The 13,870-nt window shown below is 42.3% G+C and overlaps 1 protein-coding gene across 3 annotated transcripts in view; it reads right to left on the bottom strand.

Moving 5' to 3' along the window:
* daam2 (dishevelled associated activator of morphogenesis 2) overlaps positions 1-13,870 on the bottom strand; it is a 96,756-nt gene that overhangs the window by 56,077 nt on the left and 26,809 nt on the right. For all 3 annotated transcript variants that reach the window (XM_069160916.1, XM_069160918.1, XM_069160917.1), the window contains exon 2: positions 5,848-6,134. In XM_069160916.1, coding sequence (XP_069017017.1) covers positions 5,848-6,015 — 168 coding nt within the window. In that variant the 5' untranslated portion in view covers positions 6,016-6,134. The remainder of the gene's footprint in view (positions 1-5,847; positions 6,135-13,870) is intronic.

Here is a 13,870-nt window from a genome sequence, read left to right as displayed (position 1 = left end):
TAAAGTAAGCCTATAACGAACTAATTCAGGATGTACCGTAGAACTGCCAGGGATCACTGTGATGACCGTATATTAAAACATTTGCCACCAACCGTGGCTTATACGGGTACATAAATAAATTTGTATGACATATCAGGAGTCAGATGATCCAACGTGTCTGTGGGAGCCTTTCAATATTTATCTACACTATATGGAAAGAGTAAAAAGGAAGACAGAAGGACAAGTTGCAATGAAACATAGAAGTGAAGTCAAAAGCGGTGTGGGAAAGCTTAAAAATCCTACTGCTGTTTCGATTACACATCCATTCGAGGAAATGACTGGTTAAGTGCAGAAAGAACAGACAGAAAGAAAGCACACGGATGGATGTAGAGGGTAGGGAGAGGCGAAAAAGTGTGAGGCAGGTTGGAAGCCCGGCAAACTCAACGAAATGGGAGGGAAACGAAATATACAGAAAGAATGAGGGTTCAGGAAGTGAGTATGTGAGAGTTACTGACATAGAAGTGCAAGTGGGTGGGTTTCTGTGACAACTGATTGAAAATGTGCGAGGTTCCACCTAAATGGGAAATGTTGGGTCCAAAAATGACATCCTCTTCCAAGCATGTGTGTCTATGAAGTGGCATTTCCAGAGTGGGTATGGATGTCTTTACCTCATGTGAAGTCTTACACTACTGGCTGAGAGGGTCACACACACACACACACACACACACACACACACACACACACACACACACACACACACAGTGTATGTATATCCTGCAACAGACTGTAGGCGAGACAGGAAGGGAGAGGAAAGACAGGCAAGATGGCAGGAAGTCATATGAGGCCTCGAGGGAACCCACAGGAAGCTGTAGCTGCCATTATTGACCCAAACAAGATACAGTGAGTCTGCTTGCCTCTTACACTCGACCCAGCCGCGCAATTACCCCTATAGTTTTTTTGAGCGAGGCAAAGATCGACTGTGAGTCATTTACCACAACCAAGAAAAGTTCATTGATCAAGTCTTAGTCTGGTGGTCTTTGCAAACCATCACATCCCTCTCGCACATTGGGCTTTCCCCACTTAGCAGCATTCAGATGAGCCATAGTATCTTCTCTTCTGAACAAGGCTCGGCCACTTCTATGACAATGCTGGCTCAGGGCATCGAGCACTGGGACTTACAAGAGAGGTAGGACAAAAGTGTTAGAAATGTAGAGGTAGTTTCACAAACAAATGCAAGGGGAGGTGGGAAGGAAAGAGAAAAGGAAAGAGGGTGCATCTGAGGGCGTAAACTGGGAAGGAAGCTCACTCCCAATGGCCAGGAGGGAGGAGGACATTTCCATTCCCTCTCGTTATGCAACGCATTTTTGATTCGTGTCCGGCCTCGAAAGTCACACTGGAGGGAACATTAGTCAAGGATTTATGTTATAAAGAGTCCAGTTTTCCTGGAAAAAAACAAGTTGAGGTTTCAAATCCGAACAGCTAATTTTACCATCACTGCTCGGAGAACAAAATTTATGTGCTACTAAATGCAGTGAGTCATGTGGAGTGGACACTATTAATGGTTGCTGTGCCTAGATGCAGTGACTGACACTGGACAGCTGGACCGCGGCCCAGAGTGGTTGGATTAAAACTGTCCCAAATTACGAGATAGAGAAAGAGGGAACGAGGCTCCCACACAGTGAAAGACACAAACAAAGCACAGAAAAAGAGGGCAGAGAGAACACACACACTAATCTCATGTCTGCTGGTACCGTTTTTGCCAGATGTTGGCCTGACTCACTTATATCAATTTGGCTGATATGCACTACATTATATTGTCTCTCATTTTAGCTCACAATAACTCACTGAAGATTGGTAAAAGACAGGTTATCCCTTTTTTTTTTTTTTTTTTTTTTTTTTTTTTTTTATGATTTGAGATACAGTGAGCCATGTAAGTTAAGGATATTTGCAATCTGTATACAAACAGAATAATAACATACAGACTCGGCAGCTATCTTTCTTCACAACTCAAATCTAGATTTCAGTCTACAGGGGTTCAGTGGCACTGAGCAGGTGAGTTTGGGCCCTTGTAAATGTGTCAACACATTGTGACCACATGTCAACCTTTCCACAGTAAACGTTCATTGTTGTCAGATGAAACTCGTAAATGCCAGTCTGGTTGTCCCCAAACAACCTCACACTTGGGTTCTCTTTGTAAAAACAAAAGCTTAATTTTGGTTTAGTGAACTGCCACCAATGAGAAATGTATGCAAATAACCAAAGTGAATGAGGAGAAGCAATTTTTTTCATTTAGCAAATCATGAGAGCAATTTCCCATTGGATGATGAAATGTTATTAGCAGGGAATTGCTCTTATAAACAAAAATAAAGCTGTCAATCTTCTTGGTGGACTGCCAAATTTCACACATGGACTATATATATGTATCAACTATGCGTGCAAGCCTTGTGGAAAGAATCTGTTTAAAATGCACCCAGATCCAAAAAACTGAAGACAGACAGCTGCAATTGTGGAGTTTAAGTGATGTGATCCATTAGCCCCTCTGATGTGGTCTTTACTCATTTTGTCTAAATCAGTGGCGATTGCTTCCAGGTTCATTTGCACGGGTTTGTTGAGTTTGTTATCAAGAACAGGAGGCTTTCATATGGGTTTATGACAGACCTTGGAAACAGATTTCTTCTTCTGACTTTCTCCAGGATGAGTTGTTGTGCTTTTGGCAGATGAGAGTTCATTGTTTACACAAGGGAACCAAGAATGGATCCCACACATGCTTATTCTGTAATATTGTTTTTGTGAGCTACAGACTGGGGGCAATATCTCATCTCTGTTTTGTTACATTGCCGATTCCATGCACCTGCAGTTTCCGTAACACAACAGGGAAGCTTGCACAGGTTTCTTATAGGTTGTTGACAGCAGGAGTGGAAATTGTGATTTTGGGATCCTTAATTCAAAGTTATGCCTTATGATGGTGACAATTGCCAAAATACTGTACATGTGATGAGAGGTACATAGTTTATTACCTTAGTCACAGTCTGTTTTTTTCAATTCCACCTCTTATTTCATAAGAGCACAGGGGATGAACATATTATATGTATTCCATTTTATATTCCATGCAACAGCAATGGCTGTTTTAGCTCTTGATTTGTCTGGCTGACAATGTTTCATACACTTATGAAACGAGTCAGCTGAAGTTTTTTTCTTCCACCAACAGTCCAAACGAGTGTGCACTGTGTAGTCTCTAGACACAGTGGAAGACCCCATTGTGGATGTGAGGACACATGGTGGTGGTTTATTCCTCCGTTTGGCCCAGATCCGTCGCTCCCACTCCAGAGTCTCCATTGAGTCTCATTCTCCTCCTCAGGAAAGGCTTTCATAACAATAATCCCTGTGTCCCGTTGCCACAGAAACACATTATGTTATGTTATTCTCAATTTTTTTTCTTTATTTCCTTCCCTGTGGCACAGCCCCTCACCTCCCTACATCAGCTCTCTGCTTAGATTACAAGCAGTGTGTCCAAACTGAGTGACTTTAAGAGATCTGGTTTTACAGTTTTTTGGTCAAATAGAAGTCAGCATGTTGGCTGCGGAATCAGCAGTAAAACAGATGTGGGGGACCCATGGCTCAGCTCTTTGGCCATTATTAGGTAGAATCAGTTTGTGAATTGGTCATCCAATCAAAGCAGACATGAATCAAACTGGCACAGATTGGGTGATCATCTAGCCGGGACATGACTTTTTCCTTTTTAACTTTCCAGAAAGAGATTTTAACCTTCAAGTTTTTCATTTATTGCTGGAATTCAGCAGTAAAGATGAACCACAGTCCAACACAGACTTGAACCCAAAGACAAAACATGAATGACACCATCAAATGGAGCTATATAACAGTTATATTAAGAATAATCTACTGACAACATGTGGACGGGCCACAATCCAATGAGAAATTCCAAAGACATCTTTGTGTTGTGGGTTGAAATGCTGCAGGTTTTGAAATCAGCGACGAATCATTTTGCCCTGCTTCTTCTTCAGCTCACACATCTGTGTCGGTTTCATCTTGAGCTCGGATATTTACCCCAAAATAAGCTGTGGGTCATTCAGTCCTCTCAACCATGAGGACTGCTATGATTTGGCTAAGCGCTACCATATGACATGCGTGTTTTTATTTTATACAAGCACCACGGGTTGTCTGATTGTTTAAAAAATGAATAAATAAATGTCCCTAATGCCCAAACTTGATTTATATAAAAAGAAAATGCAGGCGTCAAGTGTCTTAAACAGCGACCTGTTGATCCTTCAGTACTTAGCTTTACTTATTATGCAGCTGTGAGGGCACTAGGTCATCCCACTGTATGGATACTGATTGAGGCAATTAATATCTTGATTGCTGCAATTCTAACTTTTAATTTTCTTCAATCAAGCCAATACATAAGCTGCAGCTACTACGGTTTTAGCTTGTGCATTACCAATCATTATAAAGGAGCTTCAACAGCAAATTTAGGGTCAAATATGGCCATCTGGAAACAAGAGGGAAGAATTACTATTGGGAAAACATCTGCCTTGATAACAGTGATTAATTTCCTATCATAAATGGAATTTCACTTAATCTCCTGAATAGAATTTAAGAGTGGAGTGATATATCCTGCAGCCAGTGGAGTGCATTCCCTGGGACTCAACTGTGCCAGAAGCAGTTCTGTATCCACGCAGCTCAACACAGGGCTGAGAGAGACACAGAGAGAGGCAGGAAATCTGAGGCTAAGGGAGAATGACAGAGAGGCTGAGACTGAGACAGACAGCGCCGAAACTGAGCAGGAGACAAGAACTGAACAAACAAAGACAGAGAAACACCGAGGCCCTGTTCTTCGAACAAAGCCGGGACCGGTTTGCATCGCAGCTGAAACCCGCAGCAGACTTCTCCCTTCTGACAGCTGTGCTCTGATCCCTCTCCACACTACGGGCACATGTCAGCACGTCTATCCGAGTCTGGCGCTGGTACAGACCGACAACGTCTGCCAACAAGTGTGATGTACAGGATGGGGACTGGAAGGCGCGGGTGGGCTACATGTATTGGAAAGGATGAGCTTCTGGATTTGTGGATTGGGGGAGGGAGGGGGGGGGGGGGGTTGGCGGTGGGGTTTAGGGCATGGCCTCACCCAAACATCAAGCCGCCCTACACTAGACCCGACCCTTCCAATTCCTGTCTCTAATTCTGTTTGTTCGGGATAATGAGAAACATGCAAGGGAAAAGAATCGTCCTGCTCAGCATTAAGAAAAAGAGATTAATCCAGGATTTAGAAGTGTTTCTCTGAGCCAAATTCATACATTTTACTTGTGTTTTTACTCTAATGAGCTGTATTTCGGTATGGTGGCCAATTCTGAAAATTGGTCATTACTGTGGCACCCAAAACAGCATGAAATTGCTCGTTGAATAGGCTCATTAAACTCTCAGTGGATGGTTAAGCCGAGATATGCATATTATTAAACTACTTTTTTCTATACGTGTTCAACGTCCTGAAACTAAGTGTTCCAATCTTAGAAAAATCATTATGGTGCAAATTTTTCCAGTAAACTGTCAAAATAGTAACATTGCAACTGCTAACTAGCAATTATCTCATTAGATCGTGGGGCACATACAATAAAACTGATGCATAATGTCCCATGTGAAACCACCTCCTTTTTATTGCAGCACCATTCCGCAAAACAAAATACCTGATCGGTCATTTAGTGTGACTGTGCTCCCCTGCCGAGAGAGTGGCACTAGTGCTTATTCCAAATAATAAATAAAACATAAATATGAGACACTGCATTTGCTTAAGAGGAAGATATAATGAAACTCGCTTACTAAATCATGCATTAAGATTTCTCTAACTTCACTCACCACCAGTTCGGAGAAACGTGCATGCAGCTCCTCGGCGGGCGGCATGGGGGCGCTGAACTCCAGCAGCTGCAGCGGCACGCTGTCCTTCAGGTTGATCTCCGGGGGTTCGCTGCTGCCAAAGCAGCACAGGAACCCCAGGCCTGGCCGCGTCCTCTTCCTGGGCGGCATGATGGCCGTGGTGACGGAGGTGGCAGTGGTGGCGCTGGACCAGGAAGATAGAGGAAGGGGCCAAGGGGCAGGGAGGGGGAGTGGAGAGGTGGACGAGGCTGCTATCTAGGGGGCATGATCTGAAAAAGAAAGAGAGGAACGAGGGAAAAGGTTACACGGAGACACTGACGGTCCCAAATGTTACATTAAATGCATATGAGAAAAGCATTCTCGATGCCATAATGCATGAAATTTCTGTGTTGGATAAATAATTTACTTTGTTCTCAATAAAATACACGGCAACATTCAGTCAATACTCAAATCATAAAGGCCTTATGCTGTTTTCTTGGAAATACATTATTTTTAGTGCACAGGAAGAGAAGCAATTTCTGTTTCCAGCAGCCTCTGTTTGTTTGGGATAAATAAAGGATGCTATATGAGCAGCAACAGGCACACACACAGGCAAACAAACGATACAATGAGATCCGAACCAGAACACCTTACAGCACCAGAAATACATACTGATTTAAAATCCATCCAACTCCAGTCTCTTACCAGATTTTTTATTGCCTTTGCTACAGTATGTCTATAAAAGCATATACCAGGGTGGAGGTATTCTTCCCGTGCGACAAAAGGGCCCATCGGCAGCATGGCACGCCATCATATCCTCATCTTGACAGTGGTTGCTCTTATGCGTGACAAAGAAACCTCTTGTCCGTGAGGTACAATAGTGAATGTGTAGTGTGTGTTTGTGCATGCTGTTTGTGCAGACTTGCACTGAGAGCTGCCCCAGCAGTGCCATCTCTCCTTCAATGGAGCAGACGCAATGTATGTATGTATGCATGTATGCGCGCGTGTGTGTGTGTGTGTGTGTGTGTGTGTGTGTGTACGGACAGGAGCGAAGGACACCCACTACACCATCAGCAGAGGACTGAATGGGGCAAGACACCCTGGAGGATTTCCTCAATGCTACAAAAAGGATATGGGTGGTCTTTACTGTTGGAATAATACACTCTTTACACTATATTATGTTCTAACACACACACACACACACACACACACACACACACACACACACACACACACACACACACACACACGTGAGCATACACCCACAACAGCTCACACAGTTGCCAAAACTCTTCTTTATGCAACATTTTACTGCATTTGTGAATGAATGGACTTCAGGCCTGTTATGCAAATACCTTGCACATGCAAATCCAGCAGAAATATCCAACCAAGAAATCAATTCTGAAGCCATGTATGGGAAATACAATAAAAGTGTCCATGGAGTTTCTATGAAGAACACAGAGCCAATACCACATTTTCAAAAATCCAACACTCCCAAATGTTATTCCTTTATTGATATTTGTACATAACCTCACAAACATTAAGGAACAGCTGAAGCTTTGCACCAATCTGTTTGATATGGCAGTGAAATTTTAAGACTTTAGTTTCCACGAGAAGCCATAATCTACAACATCTTAACCGGGCATGACTCTGCCATCACTCTCTCACACATTCGCACAGTGTAGGAGTTATCGTGTGCCGTCTAAAATTAGCTGGATGGTAAATTCTTTATGAATGCGCTGGGCCCTCGACAGAAGCTTGAAGAGGAAAAAAATGAAAAGAGAAAAACACCACATTTCCATTTTGCCCTTTCGTCTTTTGCTCATTTGCTTTTTCTGCCTTGCTTGGATCTGCCATCCCCCAGGGCAGAAGGAGCAGAGCTGTGCACAGCAACAAATGAACTGGAGGCTATTTTCAATGAAAAGCAACCAAAGTTCTCTTTGGTTTGTTGAACACGGAAATGCTTGTGCAACCATCAGAAGGATGACTTTTCTGAAAAGTGTTGTATCTTAAATCATTTTGTGTAATCACTGTCGAGTATGGAGAGTATTTCACAGTGATTGCATCAGTGTGCCGAATGTCAATTACCTCATGTGTGGCATCTTGTTTATGTGAGCCTGTGTGTGAGGTACATTTGATACTACATCCGTATGTGTGTTATGATAGCTGAGGTGACAATCTCTAAATTCTCCCCCACCCTCCTGCCTCTATCAGGGCTGGATTGACCTACAACGAGGCTCCAAGGCAGAAATAAGCTGTTTGCCCCTTACTCCCTGAGCGCAGAGTATTCACCCTGGTGTCTTTACAGTGAGAATCCTTAAGGTAATATGGACACTTTAGATTACAAATGGCATCCTTATTAAAAAATACCTTTTTCGGGAAGATTTTGCAATTGATTAGGTTGACTAAGCCTGCAGAAAATACTCATTTTAGCTGTGGCTGGACTTAGGAATGCATTTTAGCTTACAGCAAGGACTGCTAGATTCATTTGAATAATTTTAGGAATGCCAGTATGGACAGGAGCAACAACTACAGCAACACAAATTTGCTTAAATTCACATACGAGGATGTGAGCTTGTTCTCATTGGTCCTTTTAGATTCAATTCAATTCAATTTTATTTATATAGCGCCAAATCACAACAGAGGTTATTTCATGGCACTTTACACATTAGGTTCAGGTTCCTGAAATTAAAATTTCGTATTACCCTTTAATGTTATAGCTTAACAAATTCACACTTGCTACTTTGCGATTTAATTATGCTGAAAAGTTCGACAACATTCTTTGGATGGTTCCTGTCGGTTACATCAGTGCACTTCATTGTGTCATATAGCTGACTAGTGCTTGGTTGTCACGGTTGTCAGTTTGCACAGCACAGTTATTCTCCTGTTCCAAAGCAGAAACCCACCATGAAGTCACCCATTGGTTTGCGAAGTGTCGTTTTGAAGCCTCAAGGTCAACTTTTCAGCCGTAGTCATCTTGGTATTTTGTGGAGCCAGAAGTGAACATTTTTGGATGAGCTGGGAAGGAGCAAGCAGTGACAGAAAACCCGAGGAATCTTTACCCGGCCACCTACAGCAGAATCCTGACTGCACCGCAGGCAGATCAGTTAAACTAGACAAGCCCTAAACTATTATGACGTAATATTTTCAGATTAACCACCAAGAACACTGATCAGAAATAGTGAATCTAGGGAATAGTGACTCTAGCGAATGACACCATTTTCTAGTGGCTTTCGGTGGTATTGCACTTTAAGGCACTTCCATCTTGGCTTCACTTTTCGGACTTGGAAACTTGGGCCACCTTTGTACACAGTCTATTGCTTTGTCCCCTCGCCTAAAAAAACAGGTCTTGCCTGCCAAAATCTTTATAAACAACTTATATTAATAAGTTTCCTGCAATCTTGAAACTGCAGCAAAGTCACAATCTGAAAAGTCTGTTAACCTTCCCTGAACCAGTATGCTTTGTTTTTTTCACCAACATAAGCACGATGGTAAGAGAGCTGTCACATGCGCATGGTGTATTGTCAGCAAGCGGCAGAGACAACACATTAAATCAGGCCAGAGATGACTAAGCATGGCATGCTGACCAAAATTGCATGGGTGTACTACATGAACACAAATGAGTATTCATTGTGGTGAATCAGAGGGAAAACGAAACAGAACAGCACTTTAAAACAGTTAGTTAAAAAAAAAAAAAAAAAAGCCCACTTCAGGGAGGTAAATCATGGAGATTGTTTTCCATACAGTTACACTTGAAACGAGTCGGACTATTAACAGTGACAGCTTTTCATCGTTCAAGATACTGTATTAGTATGAGCCGATGCCAAATCTTTATGGTTGTGAGTTCGTCATTGTTGCTGTGGACAGCTGGTCGAATCTAATGGAAAAGAGGCCACTCTACGGGGGTTTTAAAGCCATTCAGCAAAATACACAACCTAAACCCCCAGCCCGGTGTCTCTCTGTGTGTGTCTGTTTCTATCTTCACTCTCCAACTGAGCCCCACGTGCGGCCAGTCCTCATTCAACACCAACTCTGCTGGCCTGCTTCCAGCCCATGTCCAGGGAAAGTAAGCCAAAGAATCCAAATACACACACACACACACACACACACACACACACACACACACACACACACACAAGTTATAAACACAGAGAAATAAGGTATACTGTATGTACTGGAAAATATAAGGAAGCAGGAATATAGACAAAGACTATTCATGGAACCTTTATCATTCTCTGTATGGAGGAGTTACCACACAAACACAATCCCAACTGACCGTGTCCACTGCCATATGTGACCTAAGCGCCCCTCTTATCTCCCAGCCTTTCATTTCGTCACTCTATCCCTCCCTCCCTGCCATCTCCTATTATGTCCTTCTTTCAGGGTGAATGGAGTGACATTTCCCTCCATCAACCCCCCTCTGACAGTAACATCTGTCATTTTTCCTTGCCACCTCGCACTATCTACTCCTGCCATCTTAAATCCCCCCTTTCCTACCCTTCTGTTCCCTCCTTGTCAATGTTTAAGAAGCTGTTTTTGGTCTTTCAGATAAAACAAATATATACTTGGTAAATACACTGTTTCTCTTTGCACGGGGATACAAAGCTGGAGTCAGGAAAGGGTTAGCCGAGCTTAGCCGGGGATAAAGGTTGCAAACAGCCAGACTGGCTCCGTCTTAAGAAAAAAATAAAACTACCATTAACTTTAAAACACATTTATGACACATATTTAATTTGTTTAACCTGTAAATGAAGATAAATATATCAATGCATATATTACACATCACAATGATAAAAATACAGTTGTTAATCATTTAAATAGACATAAAATTTGCCAATGCTGAACCATGTTGGGTAGCATGACGTTGAAACTAGACTCCTTCATCTTTGATTTCAGCAAGCGGAATTTCTAAATGGCATGGTTAAATCAGTGAATTTATTTTAAAAAGAAAAATTGTTGCTGTTTGAAATGGGAAGTGGTACTTTGGAATTTTGGTTTCGTACGTAATGGTACATGGAACCTCTACCATACTTTCTTTGTTGATCTGTGAATAAAGAGAAATGTATAAAAGACATTTTGTGGAGATTTACATACGAGAACTACTTCTTGGCAAACACATAGTGACCGGATGCAGCTACCCCGAAGCCTTGTCGTCACAGAGGGTGTCAGTTTAACATTTTTGTTAATCAAAGTAAATGTAAATGACAATTTAGATTTGTTGGTAAGTGCACTTTTTAGAAGAAGCCAGACCAGCTATTTTCCTTTCAGTCTTTATACTTGGCTAACCTTGCCAAGTCCCAGCTCCAGCTCTATATCTAATCCAAATATGTTCATCTCATCCTCTGAAAACAGCCAATAAGCCAATTTTCCAAAGAGGTGAATTATTTATTAATATGTATTATCATGTTCTGTGTGTGACACACTTGCTGTTCTCTCTGCTTTCATAGTAGCTATTTTTTGACATCCCATCTGTGGTTATTTGTGAGTCATCACACATCTGACAGGCATGACTTGGAACACAGACACCTGCTCATTTCTCTCTGCTCATCACTGGGAAATGGGGAAATGGAAAAGAAAGATATCAATGAAAGAGTAAAAGCTTGTAGATCTCTATAGGCTGATGCTAATCAAAACCATCTGTGAGTGTGTCAAAGTGAGAGATGCAGGAATAAGTGCATGGCTAACTGTTTGTCATGACATAAGAATCCCCGTGCAGACACATACACCTGTAGAAAGTATGGAACAGACACAGGATATGCCGCTGAAACAGACACACCGTATTGTGTGTGCACAAAGTTTTAAAACATATGTCCACATGTTTCGAGATGCAGACACACCCACTCGAGATTCAGATGGAGGCAGGTTCCCTTTTTGCAGTATTTGCATACTCGCACACAGAACCCTGAAGCAGAAAAGAGGAGCCTGCTGGCTGCTGTGTGTTTGAAGGGGTCTGGAGAGCAGCTGAGCAGAAAGAGAGAGAGACTGAGAGATGAGAAGGAGACGAGCGAGGGAGACGGGGATAAAACGAGATACTGCTGCCACTTCTCATTCAGCCCACTGCCTCATCGCCTCATCCTTAGCGTCGGGAAGTAGGTCAGTGGAGGAGGCGGAGGGGGCGGCAGTGAGGAGAGATGGGCTGCTGCTGCTGCTGCGATTGTGTGTTTTCGTGTGTGTGTGTGTGCGCGTGTGTGTGTGTGTGTGTGTGTGTGTGTGTGTGTGTGTGTGTGTGTGTGTGTGTGTGTGTGTGTGTGTGTGTGTGTGTGTGTGTGTGTGCGCGCGCACGCAAGAGACAGGGAAAAAAAAAAAAGAAGGTCTATATCCATCCAAAGATCAGTCCCTCAAACATCTGTGACTGCCTCATTTCAATTCTGTCCCCGACATCTGCCACATAATGCTTTCAGTACCAAACACAAAGTTAGGTAGAAATCAAGCACCAGTTTTTTTTTTCCATATCTCCTAAATAAACACAGTTGGATCAAAAGGAAACAAAAAAAAGTGACATCATTCACACCCTCCCTTTTCCTTAAACAACAGATGCTGCATCTCATTCTCTTCCTACGTTCACTCCCTTACTTCCACCATTAAGAACGTACCCCTATCATTTTTCTTGTAATCCGCGGGTGGATGAAGTCTAATCCGACTCTTTTCTTTCCCAAATGATGCCATGCAGATAGAGGAGAGGGGGAAGAATGGAAGTCAAAAATACTCCAGTAGAGGAAAAACAAGAAGCAGCAATAAAACAAGTAGAATAGGCAAAGGCAAAGAAAAAAAAAAGAAAAAGACTGAGTTCATTTCAAAGAGGTACTGAATAAAAGATCAGAGGCAAGCTTGTGGCAGACTTTTTTGCACACATATTGTTTCTGGGTCCCACAAATGAGGACCATTCCTCTGGGGTGCTGGGCCATGCAGGAGGAGGGCACAGGCAGGCTTATGTAAGCACCCGGCACCAGAAGAGAGGGGAGCAGTGCCACGCTGGCAAAGACAGGAACAAGATGCAATACAGATTGAGGGGCTGACATTGTTTTTAAAACTGCTGGCATGCACAGGTTGGCACACAATTGTCAAAGCAACACCAGGGAAGTAACATTTTACATTTTGGTCCTCGTTAATATGGTGACACCTATGAATACTCTGGACCAGTGACTCTCCTTCCCTTTTTGTTAAATTGACTGTCAAGTGTCAACAATCTCATGGTCCAATGGTGTGTGCAGAGCCAGACTCAATTTTAGAAAGTAAATCTACTGAATTGCTAATGCCGAAAACAAATTCTTAGCCATAATCAGGATCAAAAATAGGGTTTCATATTATAGATGGGATTATATCTTTTATGGAAAATTCCAATGTTTGAAGACCCTATCATACCATTTCTTTTTAGTGCAGGTCATTCAAATTAGTTTTATATCTGTACCGATACCTTCACTTTGATACCTTTTGCTGAACATTACAGTTCTTACTTTTCATGCATTTAGAGGGGGAGAATGCCACCCATGTTATTTTCTGGAGCCAAAATTTACACGCTATAGAAATGCCTCACATACAAAATATTGCGAAACGCTACAATTTACCGATGTCCAAACATCCAAGGCTATTGGTAGACACAATCGAGCTGCTTGCCTCCAGTCAGCAGTCACTGCAGCACAGGCAACTCAGACAGGTATGTGGCCAAAATTTTGTTTTGAAAAGATTTGTGTGACATAAAATTTACATTGTTTAATTTGTTTTTTAATCTACCTGGGCGAGGCCACCCAAGTAAAGCTTATTCATGGGAAACACTAAACATGGGAAACAGGCTAATTAGCTGACTGTAGCTAATGAGAAAGACTCCTGCATAAAAGTTGCAAAAGCTTTGCATTTTAACATGAAAGTCTATTCGTATGAATATGGTCTAAGAAAGCAAAATGTGGTATCAAAGCAATTTGGTTGGTACCTGAAAAGCCATGAAGTTCAGTATCTAACTTCTTTTTGTTCAAAAAGCTACCACACTGGCAAATAAGAGCATCCTGTTTGTATTTATCGATGTGCTGAC

This window comes from Embiotoca jacksoni, unplaced genomic scaffold (genome assembly GCF_022577435.1).
Source record: "Embiotoca jacksoni isolate LCO1_2020_lvr unplaced genomic scaffold, fEmbJac1.0.p SCAF_27, whole genome shotgun sequence".
NCBI lineage: Eukaryota > Metazoa > Chordata > Actinopteri > Embiotocidae > Embiotoca > Embiotoca jacksoni.
The sequence above is the reverse complement of the archived record's forward strand: the minus strand, read 5'-3'. Positions and strand labels throughout refer to the sequence as shown.